Here is a 13,835-nt window from a genome sequence, read left to right on the forward strand (position 1 = left end):
TGCTGGCAAAACTATTGGATGACATTAAGTAATCTGATCTGTTAAAGGCAGTGTCTCCGATTTTTGAGAAATTGTTGGCCACAGAGGGTTAACCAGAGGGTTATCCTTATTAAGTGGATGACATCACACATGACTACATTAGACTCTGTGTGATGTCATCCACTTAATAAGTTAATGACAGAGAACATGCATGCATCATAGCTTGCTCTGTATGGGGCTGTGAAGCTGCAGACCAGTCAGACTGCCGTATAGTTTAATGCATTTTGCACCGAATGTTTATATATCTGTTCCTGAAAACTCCTGCACTATATATTGCACTAATATTGCACACATGTACTTTATGTAAAACAGTTACTAATCCATTTTAATATGATTATCTGCATTTATATGCAATACATATATTGTTACTCTGCTATTGCACAAGTAATTTTATTTCTATCATAACAACTTTTTTTTCTGTTTTTCTATTTCTATTATTTCTATTTTTTTTTCTACTTTTATATTACACCATCCAAAAAGCATTTCACTACATCTCATACTTCGTATGGTCGTAAATTTGGATCTATTTCCAAGCAGCTGCAATAACATTCTGACCAGAGGGTTATCCAAATCATACAACAAAATCCCAAAAAATGTTATGTACTACGGTCATGACCTGAAAGATTTTATCAGTCAGTGACTCATTTTCGATTCCTCACCTGTCATAGATGTAATTATATCACTTCAGAAGTGAGTCAAATTCAGTAATCAAATAATGTAAGAAAGTTTAAAAATAAATGATTAGTTCAATTTAAATTGCTTACTGTTCGACATAGAAGATGTGTGGTAGCCTAGTGGTTAAGGTGTCAGGCTACCAATCAGAAGGTTGTGAGTTGGAGCCCAAGTCCACCAAGCTGCCACTGTTGGGCCCCTAAGCAAGGCGCTTAACCCTCAATTGCTCAGCTGTACATGAAAAAATGAGACAATGTAAGCCGCTCTGGATAAAGGTGTCTTCCAAATGCTGTAAATCAGAGGTGTCCAATCTTATCCACAAAGGTCCGGGTGTGGGTGCAGGTTTTCATTCCAACCAAGCAGAAGCCACACCTGATTCCACCCTGGTGTGGCTTCTGCTTGGTTGGAATGAAAACCTGCACCCACACCGGACCTTTGTGGAGAAGATTGGACACCACTGCTGTAAATATAAGACACAGCTATTTCATATTACAGCATTTTCTGTATATTTCTCTGCAAACCTTTTTCAAAATTAAAGAGCACTGCCTTAGCCATAAAAGAACTTGACAATAAAACAATGATCTTATTCCTACACCTTACTTATCTTGTTTCCATGGCATCATTATCTCATTATCTCGCCTTACTAAGCCCCTTTAGTCATGACTTAATGAACACACATAAAACTTGTAGCAAACGCATTATATTGAACGTGTGATCTCTTTCCCGTGACATCTAGTTAGATCTTTGGTCTCCTCTCGTGCCAGAGACTCGGTTCCTTTAAGAACCTTTCATGCCCTCGCGCGACCGAGCATGCGCGCGTTGTGCGTCGTCGTTCAGTCACGTGTTTCACGTCTACTCGAGTCCCTCTTGTCTCACAGTGGTGCTGTGGTGTTTGCAGTCTGCCCGGAATATAAGTGCTATTTCCGTCGAGTACAGAGAATGAGTGATAACGACGACATCGAAGTCGACAGTGATGTACGTCACCTCGCTCTTCACGAGCTGTTTAACGGTCTTGATTATTTATGTAGATCACAGATCATGCGCGTGCTACAGTCAACATCTCAGCGGCTAGCTAGCCTGAAAGCTACCGGGTTAGCTAGTAGCTTGTAGCTAGCAGCTAATGGCTAATAGCTAGCAAGCGTTGTTTTGAATGCGGTTTCTCGACAAGTTCTATTTTTTAACTGGCTATGTAATATACATTTGATTTGTATACGGAATGCTGGGTTTCTGACTCTCAGTAAACTCGTTTTTTATTTTTTTTTACAGGAAGAGTCGTCGAGATTTCACCCAGTGGTATGTAGCCGCTTTGCTAACTCCTGAGCTCCAACTGCTGCTGCTGCTGCCGTCCTCATGTGGCCTTTAGCTCGATTACCTTCCTGGGCTTCACTAGTCTCAAATATTTCTGTAGAAAACATGTCCACTGCAGCCATCAGATCTTTGTATCGCAGCAATTCATACTTTTCATACAATTCATTATTCCAACTTTTCCTTAAATAAACAAACAAACATCGGCTTCGTAAATCGCACAAAAATATGATGGCACAGAGACAGATATCTGATAAATCAGGACGCACACAGATTATAAATGTGACTCTGTTTACATCCCCATATGTTTATTACTACAGTCAAATCCTTCATTTTTACTGTATCTCTAAAATCCAAATAGCGTTTCAGAACCTTTTCTACACCGTCTTATAGAGACTAGAACACTAGGTTATCCACAGAGAAAATAATTCAGAAGCTTTTATGTTATTAAACACGTTTTGTTTTGATGATTTAACATGTGCTAGATTTCCTGCACTTGTTCATCCAATGAAATGCTTTCTAGAGCTCCCGAGTCCCGCCCCCAGGGCATTTAAACACGGTCTCATGGTATAGTGACTATACCCCATACTATAGTCAGATGTTTGTTCATATTGAATGCTTATTGTTTATACTGTAGTATGTCCATGTTTGCTTTTACATCACTGGGACATTATGCTGGAGTGTTTTACCTGAGGGCTGTTAGCTTTTCATCCTGATACCCTGCTACCTCAGACTGAAAACATGACTGTTTTTACACCGTTCTTTTTCACCATTCAGATACTTAATGCCGAACTTTGGCTCAAACGTTGTACAATTTAATCCACAGCGTCTCGGCGTCTAATACGTCCTCGTTAATGTCAAAGGGTGTGGTTTATTCGATATGTTCAATGATTATACTGTTGACATCAAATGTTGGTTGACAAGTCAACAAGATATATTTAATAAAGGCAAGCATGACAGAAAGATTTGTAGACATAAAGCAAACATTAAGTGGACCACAAATTGGACCTACTGGTCTGAGTAAGGTTTGCTTGTGGGCTGTTTTAGATGGTCTTAGATGATTTGATGTGTCTACAATGCTTGTTTGATGTTTAGCACCTGGAATGCTAAACTGAACTTATAGATTTCAAATGTATAAATATGGCTATCGATCTGTTTAACATGTTTCTAATAGTTCAGTTTTTGTATTTCTGCTTCTTTATGCCATTATGGAATTAATTTGAGCGAAAAAGACACAGAAAGGTCCGTCTGTGTGAGCATGTGTATTTTTAAAATGTGTTAAATTAGCCCATATATTAACTGCAAGGGGGCACGGTGGCTTAATTGTTAGCTTGTTTGCATCTTTTAAGGGTTTACTGTACTTCAATAAACCCTCCCTTAGACCTGCATTGTAGGCTGATTGACATCTCTTGTAGTGTGCAGTGTGTGTGTTTGGGCGAGCGAGTGTGTGCGCCTTGCGAGAGCTTGGCACCCCATCCATGGCTTCCCCTGCTTTGTTCCCCAGAGTCCCTTGGGTTGAACAGAAATAGAAACAGAAAATTGCTGCATGATAAATAGGCTACAGAACTTTATAATTCTTTATTCAAAAACCTCCCCATTCGTACAATTTTCCAAGCAGCTAATGAGTTTGAACTAACAGGAAGCTCACAGTAACTCAAATAACCACTCTTTACGTGGCAAGCAGAAAAGCATTACACGTTGCACAAAACGCTGAACCTCGAGATGGAAAAATTTCACATCGAGTTCCACTCCCATCAACCAGGAACAGCGATCTGAGGCTGCAGTAGATCTGACTAACATGGGGAAAATCACATCATGATGCATGATATTGATTGCAAAATACTGTTTTCATTATGTTTTGAATTGTTTAATAAGCCACACCAAATCAAATTTTGCAATCATTCAAAGACCGTGATACAGTCTACGGAAAAGCTTATTGCGACAGTTTATCAGGATGTCAATGATAAAGAGAATTTTTTAAGTAATGAAACTAGAATGATGACATCTTGTAAGAAACACTATCATTACACAGCCTGTTTGCGTTGTTCTTTGGTAAATCACTTGATTGCATAGTGACGAAATCATTGTCCTTGGGCAGTCTTCCTCATTAGTGGAACTGTAGTATGCTGTTGGTAATGATACTTATTTTGTGTCTGTATAAGAACACGGGCTGTTTTATTTAAACTGCAGGCAGACAAACGGGCACACCACAACGCACTGGAGCGCAAACGCAGGGACCACATCAAAGACAGCTTTCACAGTTTACGTGACTCTGTGCCTTCTTTACAAGGAGAGAAGGTTGGAGGACGTTTCTCAGTCAGTCATTTATTTGAGTTCAATATCAAATGCAATATTGTGCCTTTACTGAATACAGTATGTATGTGTGGTGGACTGGGAAAACGGGACAGAAAAACATAGTTGATTTTCTGTCCGTATTATTTGATCTCTCAATTTTATTATTGAATGCCACAGAAATGTATTTGCTTTTCAAGTCTTTTTTTTTTTTTTTTTACCCACTTCTGAAGGTGACCTCTTTAAAATGCCGTACTTTGTCTCTGCTCGAAATCTGTGAAAAAGAAAAACAGATTTTAGAGCTGTGTAATTTTCAGAATAATAGAAAGAAGAAAATGACACCAGTTTCACATCAGATTCCCAGACCGCCACACATTTCTTTGAATGCAAAAAAAATGTATACTCTTGAATTGTCATTTATTTATTGTTTATGCTTTAATGATTGAGTACTGTAGTAAATTAAGCCACACTCACACACCCCGATCAGCCATAACATTAAAACCACATGTCTGTAATTGTGTAACTCCCCCTTGTGCATCTAAAACAGCTGAGACCTTTTAAGGCACTAAGACATCAGCAGCAGACCCTTTAAGTCCTGTAAGTTGTGAGGTTGGAGCCTCCATGTCCCAAACTGGTTTGTCCAGCATATCCCACTGATTCCTGATCACATTTAGATCTGGAGAATTTGGAGAACACCATGTTCTTCAACTCATTCCTGAACAATATTTGCAGTGTAGCAGGAAGCATTATAATGCTGAAAGGATGTGGTAGCTCAGTGGTTAAGGTGTTGGGCTATTTATTCGGAAGGTCATGGGTTCGAACCCCAGGTCCACCAAGCTGCCACTGCTGGGCCCCTGAGCAAGGCCCTTAACCCTCAGTTGCTCAGTTGTAAGTCACTCTGGATAAGGGTGTCTGCTAAATGCCGTAAATGTAAATGAAAGAGGCTACTGCTGTTTGGGAATACTGTTGCCCTGAAGGGTTGTACTTGGTCTGCAACAATGCAAAGGAAGGTGTCATCCACATGAATACCACAAGGTTTCCCAGCATTCTATTGCCCAAAGCATTATTCTACCTCTTCTGGCTTGCCTTCTTCCTATAGTGCATCCTGGTATTATCTCTTCTCCAGTTAAGAGATGTATTCACACTCAGCCATCCACATGATTTAAAGTAAATGTTATTCATCAGACCAGGGCCCCTTCTTCCATTGCCTCATGGTCCAGTTCTGATGCACATTGTTTTCAGGTTTTCAGCAGTGGACCAGGCTATGACAACTTTGGCTGTTCACTTTGATGCACTGTGTGTTCCGACACTTATGTCATACCCAGCATTCAGTAATTGGTGCTACAGTAGCTCGACTATGGCATCGGATCAGACGGGCTAGCCTTCATTCCACACGTGCATCATGACCCTGTCGCTGGTTCATTCTCGCTTTTGGCTACTTTTGCTATGGTGCAGTTTTTACCATCCAAGGCATAGCAGGAACATCCCACAAGACCTGCTGCTTTGGAGATACGTTGACCCAGTCGTCAAACCATCACAATTTGTCCTTTGACAAAGTCACACAGTTTCTGTCTGACGAGATAATCGTCACCTTCTGTTCCCTTCATCTGGCAGTGGTTTTAATGTTACGGCCGATAGGTGTAGCTGGCATATATGATTGCATCATTTATGTATTTGGCTTTTCATTTTAAAGCTCTTTTAAAGCTTCTAATACAAGTGTTCCAACCTTTAGAGGTCAAATGATTAGTATTGTTATCTTGTTCACGTTGGAACCTCCTTGTCATGATTCAGATGTGTGACAGAACTTTGTCAAACAGGCTTCCCGAGCTCAGATTCTAGACAAAGCCACAGAATATATCCAGTATATGCGCCGCAAGAACCACACGCACCAACAGGACATCGATGACCTGAAGAAACAGAATGCTTTGCTGGAGCAGCAGGGTAAGTGTGAGTTTGAAAGCATTTCTTACTTGTTTCACTTATACTTTAACAGTTAATCTTGAGTATTTATAATCTGATCTTTCACACTGTATATTCCTTAACGCTGCGTTGACCTTTTTATTTGTATATTTCTGGTGTCATGATTAACGATAAATGCAGTTTCAAATAACGGCTTTTCGTCACATTTAATAGTAATAAAAGGACAGGTTTGCCACTTTGCACCTGAGCATGCATCGATATCTTTCACAGCTTTCTACTCTTTTAGATGGTTATGAAGTTTGTCCTGTAGTTAATTAGCTGATATCCAACTTCTGCCCATTTGTCAGTAATTTGTCGTGTATTTCCCGCTCGCTATGGCGCACACGTCCGTGATATTCAGCATCATGCAGACTCATGGTCTGTTAAACATCTAGCTGTGACACTGTACACGTTTACTGCCACAAAAGCAGTGCTAATCCAACTTAAACTCTCAAACTTTTCCTAACCCAGGGTTAAACGTAGTGTTTAGAATGACGATACCCCAGGGTTAAGTGCAATGTGAAAAGCCCTAGTATTCGGCAGATGCACTTATCCAGAGCGACTTACATTTTCATTTAATTTTATACAACAGAGTAATTGAGGGTTAAGAGCCTCGCTCAGGGGCCCAGCATTGGCAGCTCGGTGGACCTGGGATTTGAACTCAGAACCTTCTGATCAGTAGCCAAACACCTTAACCACTAAGCTACCACATTCTTATACTGACAAGTGGCAGAAGAAATGAAAATTATTATAAAAATAATTAATTGTATGAAATAAACTAGAGCATAAAAAACTGTCGTCCATCACTTCAAATCAAGACAGAAGCAGGTTGTGTTCACTAGGTCTCGACTGGGTCCTACCATTTTATCTTTATTTATAGTCAAGTTCCCTTAACTGTTAAGCATATTCTGTTAGACTGTGAAGTTTATGATACTGCCAGAACATGTTTATAGGCAATGTCACCTAAGGCCACGTTCACACTGAAAGTCTTAATGCTCAATTCGGATATTTTGCTCAGATCGGAGTTTTGTTTGGCTGTTCACATTACCTTTTAAAATGTGGCCTATATCAGATACCAGTGTTAACTGTTTGCTGTTTCGAACTGACCCGTATTCGCAAACGAACAATAACAATGACGTCACACGCAGCACGCCGTCGCGTTAAAAAGTTGGCGAGGTTATGGAAGTATTGTATCATCTGGTGCAAGCAAACATATCATGTAATGCTATAATGTGATGTATTCAATGCAAACTTTATGAGCTGGTTCACGTAACCACTTTATATAACACTCTTAACACACACACGTTCCAGTCACGTTTGTGTCACGTTTTCACCGGCGAAAACTTGTCGATGTAGATTGACGTAAAAGTCGCATCAAATCCGCTTTGGTTGTTCACACTGCGGCCACATTTGAAAAAAATCCGATTTGGGTCTGATTCAGGACCACCTATGGAAGTGGCCCAGATCTGATTTGAAAAAATTAAGGGTTTAACTGAAGGGTTTAACTGCTACATCGGTACAGGCCTTGCTCAGAAAAATGCATTCCGCTGCAATTACTTTCACTTAACTTGTGTCAACTTTATCTGTCTATTTGACCCGTGGACAAACATCTGTATTGTGAGCCAACAAAGACAACAAGGCAGGACTGTACTCTGTTTGAAGGGTTTGCTTATTATTATGAAAACATCGGGTCACAAGTCTTAGCCATTCAGCAGTTTCCTTCACTTAAATACGTAAATAATTTAGTGGAAATATTCTGGTTATTTTCCCTGCATGCTAAACTTTTCTCCTTAGTAATATTGGCAGTCATAGACTGCATTTATCAGTCAGCATGATCACCACTGACCACCTTTTCTCTTACTAAATCAAGTAGTTGAATCCCCTAAAACAAGCCAGAACTGAACACTGCAAGATTATTGAATATTGAGAGTGTAAAAGTCATTATCTGAATGGCTCTGTACAAGTAGGGAATAATGTACTATGAGGCATGCTGTTGTAAGAAAATGTACTGTTTTTTCCCCCCATTGATTTAGTATAACAGCTCAAAATAAAGATGTTGTTCATTTATTTTGTTGGTTGCAAATGTTTTACTTGGTACCTGACTGATCCTCTGTGATCCATTTAGATTCAGTCTTTTTTTTAAGGGGCTTAAGCCGCCTTCACACTGCACACGACAAACGAGCGCTGATAAAAGGGACGTCATTAATTTCCTATGGAGAGTCGCAAGGTCGCTGCGTGAGGTGCCGACCATTTCCGGATCCGTAATTTTCAGATCCGTTTTGAGAGTTGGATCCGTTAAAAAATGTGAACTTTTGCGACTACACCGCACCCGATATGCCGACCGGATGTGATGTCCAATGTCCAATGTTGTCCAATCAGGATCGTGTGCGCGAGGTGATAAGAATTATTAAAAAGTATTAACATAAACTTTAGTAATTTTTAAACTTTATCCAAAACAATCTTTTTGTTTTAAATACAGTGTTGTTGATAAAAAAGTAATAAATTGTTAATATTTATGTGTTATGTATTATTTTTAATGATGTTCCCATGTTTCCTCAAAAATTATTTGCGGTCTTTCTGGATTGCATTAATTGTTTGTACTCCTAACTTCATTCACCATGATAAATGCTAATTAAGTTTGCAAACATTTAGCCCATTTCGGTAACGCGCTTCCATGCTTCATTTTTCTCTGTATGATTCAAGAGTTGGATCATAAAGTAACGGGTGTTCGGAGACCGCGAGAATCTTCTCTCCCATGTTGACGTCTGCACGATCATATTGCACATTAAGTGCGAATGTTACTAGGGGGCCAAATCCGACAGTCGGGTCCGTTTGTCATGTGCAGTGTGAAGGCAGCTTTACATTTACATTTATGCCATTTGGCAGATTCTCTTGTCTTGTAAGTTGCAGAGCGACTTAAATTTATCTCATAGAAGTGGCAGTTGAGAAGTGAGATTCAAACTCACAACCTTCCGATCAGTAGTCCAACACCTTAACCACTGAGCTACCACATTCTCTCCAGATCTGACAATTTATCAAAGTCTTTTGGGGTTATTTCACACGTGACTGCTTTCAGTAGCTCAATCAAGTAGAAAATCAAGAGGGGAGGAGCTACTTGGGTGACATGAGCATATTCTAAGTCAATAAACAAAGCTATTTTAACAGGAATGTTGATTTCTATGTTAGTATTTCCAAAATTACTTGTTATGGAACAAAAAAAAACCTTGAGTCTTGGATTATAGTGTTTACATTTAATCCTCACAATGTCACAGCCATCTGTAGCCAGGAGTCCAAGAGTGTCTGGGTGAAGGCATCGCTCTGCGTTCTCCCCGTCAGTCAGATAAAACAAATCAATCGTTTGTGTGTGTGAGAGCTCATGTATGTGAAAGAGGGCAGTCGGCACTCCGCTCAGAGTGCGGTCAGCTGCACTGTTCTTTATTATGAGCAGCAATTGCCGTGACTTCATGTGACGTGTCTAACTATTATGTGATTAGCGAGAGCCAAAGTAACTAGAGGAAGGGAATAAGAAATAAAAAGTTTGATATTTTGTCTAAACTCTGTAAAAGTTCAAAATAGCTTTAATAAGTTAAAAATGAAAATGCCTCATATTTTCTGTCTGTTTGTGTGTTTGTATGTTTGTTTTTTTGCCCACATCAGTTCGTGCTCTAGAGAAGGCCAAGGGTAACACGCAGCTGCAGGCCAGCTACTCATCAGACAGCAGCTTGTACACCAATCCCAAAGGCAGTGCCGTGTCAGCCTTCGACGGTGGCTCCGATTCCAGCTCCGAGTCCGAGCCTGAAGAGCCGCCTACCAGGAAGAAGTTGCGCGTGGAGCCCAGCTAGATGCATCCATCCTGCCTATCAGACTCTCTCCTCTATCTTTGCCCCTTTCATTCTCACCCTCACCCACAACCTGTTCCTTCCTCTCTTTTCTCCTGTGTGTTCAGCAACCTGGGGAGTGTCTTGAGAAAGGCTCAAAAAAGTTTCAGCCTTTTATCTCTCAACAGCGAGGGCACTTTGCGCGTGGATCAAGCAAAGCATCATTTTCCCTCCAAGGCGTGGCAGCTTGGCAGTTTTAAGACTGCAATATTTTTCAGCCTCCTCAAGTAGTCAAGCAGCAAGTAATGTAAAGCGACATACCATTGTTTCCCAAATAAGCTAGGAGCTAGAAAACGGAAAATAGGCGTTTCATAAAAAGAAATAATATTCTACATTTATAATATTTCTAATTTTCCTTGAGAAATACAATGGTGCTTTTTAAAAGAACACAAGGGTATGTTAGCTGTGTATGATCCTGTATGGAAGACTGGTGTTCTCCCCCTTTTTTGACAAGTATCTGTTGCTGAATTTCTTTATTTAATGGAATGTTGAGGCTGTATTTTGTTAATGTGTTGTTTTTTGCCTGAGATTATAAGTGGAAGTAGCTGGCCTCGACGTTTCCATAGTCCCGACTTCATAGTTTCTGAACTTGGATTTTTAACCTGCTTCGCCAAAAGAGGACAACTTTTTAATACAGGTAAACTTCCCTCCAGAAGTTGAATGTTAACGCGTAGTTCAAAAGCAGTTTTTTTTATTACATGTATGTTTGTCCCTTACAGTATGTAGTATGTGGCACTGTATACTCTTCAATGTCATTGTCTTGATGGAATAACTTTCCCCGTGAAACTTGCCTGCCTAGGGAATGTTTTGGTTTCATTTGAAAGAGTGTGTATGAAATATTGTGCTTTTATTCCATTCCATGGAAATTACAGGTATGTTGTACATACTGCCAACAGTTGTCTTGCAAGTTGAGGCATACCTTTACTATGAGACTCCAAATAAAACTATTTTATCTTCGACCTTATCAGATGTGGTTGTGCTGGTGGGGGTGGGATTTCCTTCCATTTCTGGATCATAATTTTTGGTGATGATGATATGAACATATAGTTTGGTTTGTGACTATTACAACAATCAAGCCTTATACAAAAGTGCTGGCTGAGTTTAGATTGTGAGATATTAAGGTATCAGCATCATCATTAAAGTTCCTGCTGTAAAATGCACGGAAACCTTCGGCACCAAACACTGTGTGTGAGACATGTAATTGTTGACATGTAGCTTCCACAGCATTGGCCTGTAATGGCCTGAACTTGTCCATTCAGTTTTTGTGTTGATTGTATTTTATTTATGAACAGTACATTTGTTAAACTCTGTGTGTTTTATGTCATGTCCTTTTAAAAAGACCTACACTTTAGATCTGTGGCCCGTTTCACCCTTCTGAATGTCTACATTTTCTGGTGTTACAACCATGAACTGAAATGGACTTATTGGGTGTTAACGGTCATCTACATTTAAAGGGGTAAACAGGAGCGGGGAAACAGCAATACAGTACACAAAAATATTTACATTTATTAAAAACAAAATAATAAAATTGGGACTATTCTGATATGGCACAATTGATAGTGCATGGTGCAGGGTTGACTCCCCAAACAACATCCTGTGGACAGAAAGTGACACTCAGGAAAGACTCAGGATGATTCTTGCATATGGTACATGAGTGGGGAAAAAAAGGCTTCTGTACAGTCAAGTGTGTTTAATAAATTGAGCAGTACTGTGTTTAAAATTCAAAGCAGCCTTCCTATGCTTGATGTACTCGTACTAGCCCCAATACACTACCACTGCAGTGTTGAGAATGTTCACCTCGCCAAATGATTGTCCCTTTCTGTTGATGGATAAGGTATCAGTACTTTGCTCAAACAATACATAGTATAAGTGGCAAGAACCTGTCATGTGCTTTGATGCAGTAGACAGGTCAGGATCTCAGCATGGCCTGTCATGAGCCATCAACATTATTTAGTTCTATTTGCTTATTTATAATGCAGGTGTTTAGTGAATCATGCATTTTTTGATTAGTATTAGAGTTATAATGCAAGGCGATATGGAAAACTTTCGTTGTCAGATTGAAATTGAGTTTTCACCAGCTTCAGATAGGTTGCATGGAATAATTGTGCAGCTGAAGACTAAACTTTCAAATCGGTAACAAAAGCAAATCGTGTTACAGATAACTTGAAAGTCCATTATATGGCCAGAGGTATATAGACACCTGTATGACACTGGTATGTGGCCCATAACAGAGTCCAGTCTTCTGGGATGGAAAGATGTCTACAAGATTTTTGTGTGTTTATGGGAAGTTGTATCTATTTAATCAAAAGAACATTTGTGAAGTCGGGCAATAATATTGGATAAGGCCTGGCTTTCAATAGCTATCCCAATTCATCCCATAGGTGTTCAATTGGGTTGAGGTCAGGAGTCAAGGGTTTATGGCTTTCAGGTAACTGGAGTTCACATATACCTGGCATTCACCGAACAGATAGCGAAGCTTGATTCATCGCTCCAGTGAACACGTTTTTGTGGAATCCAGTAGTGATGTGATTTACTTCTTTCTACCTGACTTTTGGTATAGACCTGGGAGTTGGTGGTCGGAGTCCGCTAGGGGGTCACAGGTAAGATTTTATTCTGAACAAATACTCACCTTTTGGCACTGTCTTCCCACAATGTAATATAACATAAACTTAGCAGTTTGTGGCTTGTAGTCATTATAGCTCAGCTGCTGATTAGACATGGAGTGATTTCATGTCAAGAAAGAATACAGAGCCATACTCCTGGTTGAAGATAGTTTGTGTCTTTTCCTCAGCCCTACTCAACAACGACTGGATCACCTCGCATTCTCTATCCAAGCCCAACCATCTCACTGAATAAGAGGTTCAAAACAAAGTTGTTATTAATCTTCATTTGTGTTTCACAACATTTTCATTCTTAAAAGTGGGTCACACTCAAAATAAAGGTTATGAACTGCTGCCTTAGCACACATTTCATCATCCCTTTGCCTGGGTTTGTGTGGTCTGCTGCTTTGTAGCTGAGATGATGTTCCTCCAAATAGCTTCCATTGCACAATAACTGGTGTTTACATTTTATAGGGCAGATCTAGCAAGACCTAAATTCATAAGCTGATTTGTGAAAAAGGTGTATAGTGCCAAGTTTAGTCACTTCAGTACATACAACCCATTCTACTGCCAGCGTTTGTCTGTGGAGCGTGGTATAAAACTATAAGTAAGCTATTAGGGTGCTTATTCTTCAAGTTTATGCATAGCTTGAAAGAGCCTCGGTTGGGTCACATAGACATTTTATGTAGATTTTCATGATTTATGTGTTTGTGTTTATGTTAAGTGTACATTTCTGACTAGTTTCTCATTAAATAGCATGCAGTCTAGTTAAGAGACCATTTAAAAAATTGATCTATAGACCAGTTAATAAGAATTTGAGATTAAACAAAATAGTATATAGTGTAGTATATCTCATGCTGTCCTGGCACACAGTGGCACTCGCTGCTGTAAAATGATATATGTTTAAAAACCATGTGATCCCAGCTAATTCTTTACAATGTACAACTCTTTCTGCGAACTATCTGCCAAACCCAGGCCAAGCTGATTAAACTGATAGACAATCTGTACAAACTGGTAAGTGCTGGTAGACTGGACACTAAAACAATTAACCTGCAGGGTAAGATGGATTAACAGTTGGGAGTGTGTTTGG

General features: G+C 39.7%; 1 protein-coding gene across 7 annotated transcripts; it reads left to right on the forward strand.

Moving 5' to 3' along the window:
* The first annotated feature begins 1,506 nt into the window (after positions 1–1,506).
* Positions 1,507–11,109, forward strand: LOC113659516 (protein max). 7 transcript variants are annotated; one of them, XM_027172336.2, is made up of 5 exons: positions 1,507–1,686; positions 1,978–2,004; positions 4,207–4,332; positions 6,126–6,249; positions 9,925–11,109. In XM_027172336.2, exons 1-5 carry the CDS (start codon positions 1,522–1,524, stop codon positions 10,107–10,109), a joined length of 627 nt encoding a protein of 208 aa, XP_027028137.1. In that variant the 5' UTR covers positions 1,507–1,521; the 3' UTR covers positions 10,110–11,109. The 7 variants fall into 7 exon arrangements, with proteins under 7 accessions (XP_027028137.1, XP_027028136.2, XP_027028135.2 ...); XM_027172335.2 differs by having other exon boundaries at positions 1,523–1,686; positions 4,207–4,314; positions 6,111–6,255; XM_027172334.2 differs by having other exon boundaries at positions 1,524–1,686; positions 6,126–6,255.
* The last annotated feature ends 2,726 nt before the right edge of the window (positions 11,110–13,835 follow it).

The sequence above is a fragment of the Tachysurus fulvidraco genome, chromosome 12 (assembly GCF_022655615.1).
Source record: "Tachysurus fulvidraco isolate hzauxx_2018 chromosome 12, HZAU_PFXX_2.0, whole genome shotgun sequence".
NCBI lineage: Eukaryota > Metazoa > Chordata > Actinopteri > Siluriformes > Bagridae > Tachysurus > Tachysurus fulvidraco.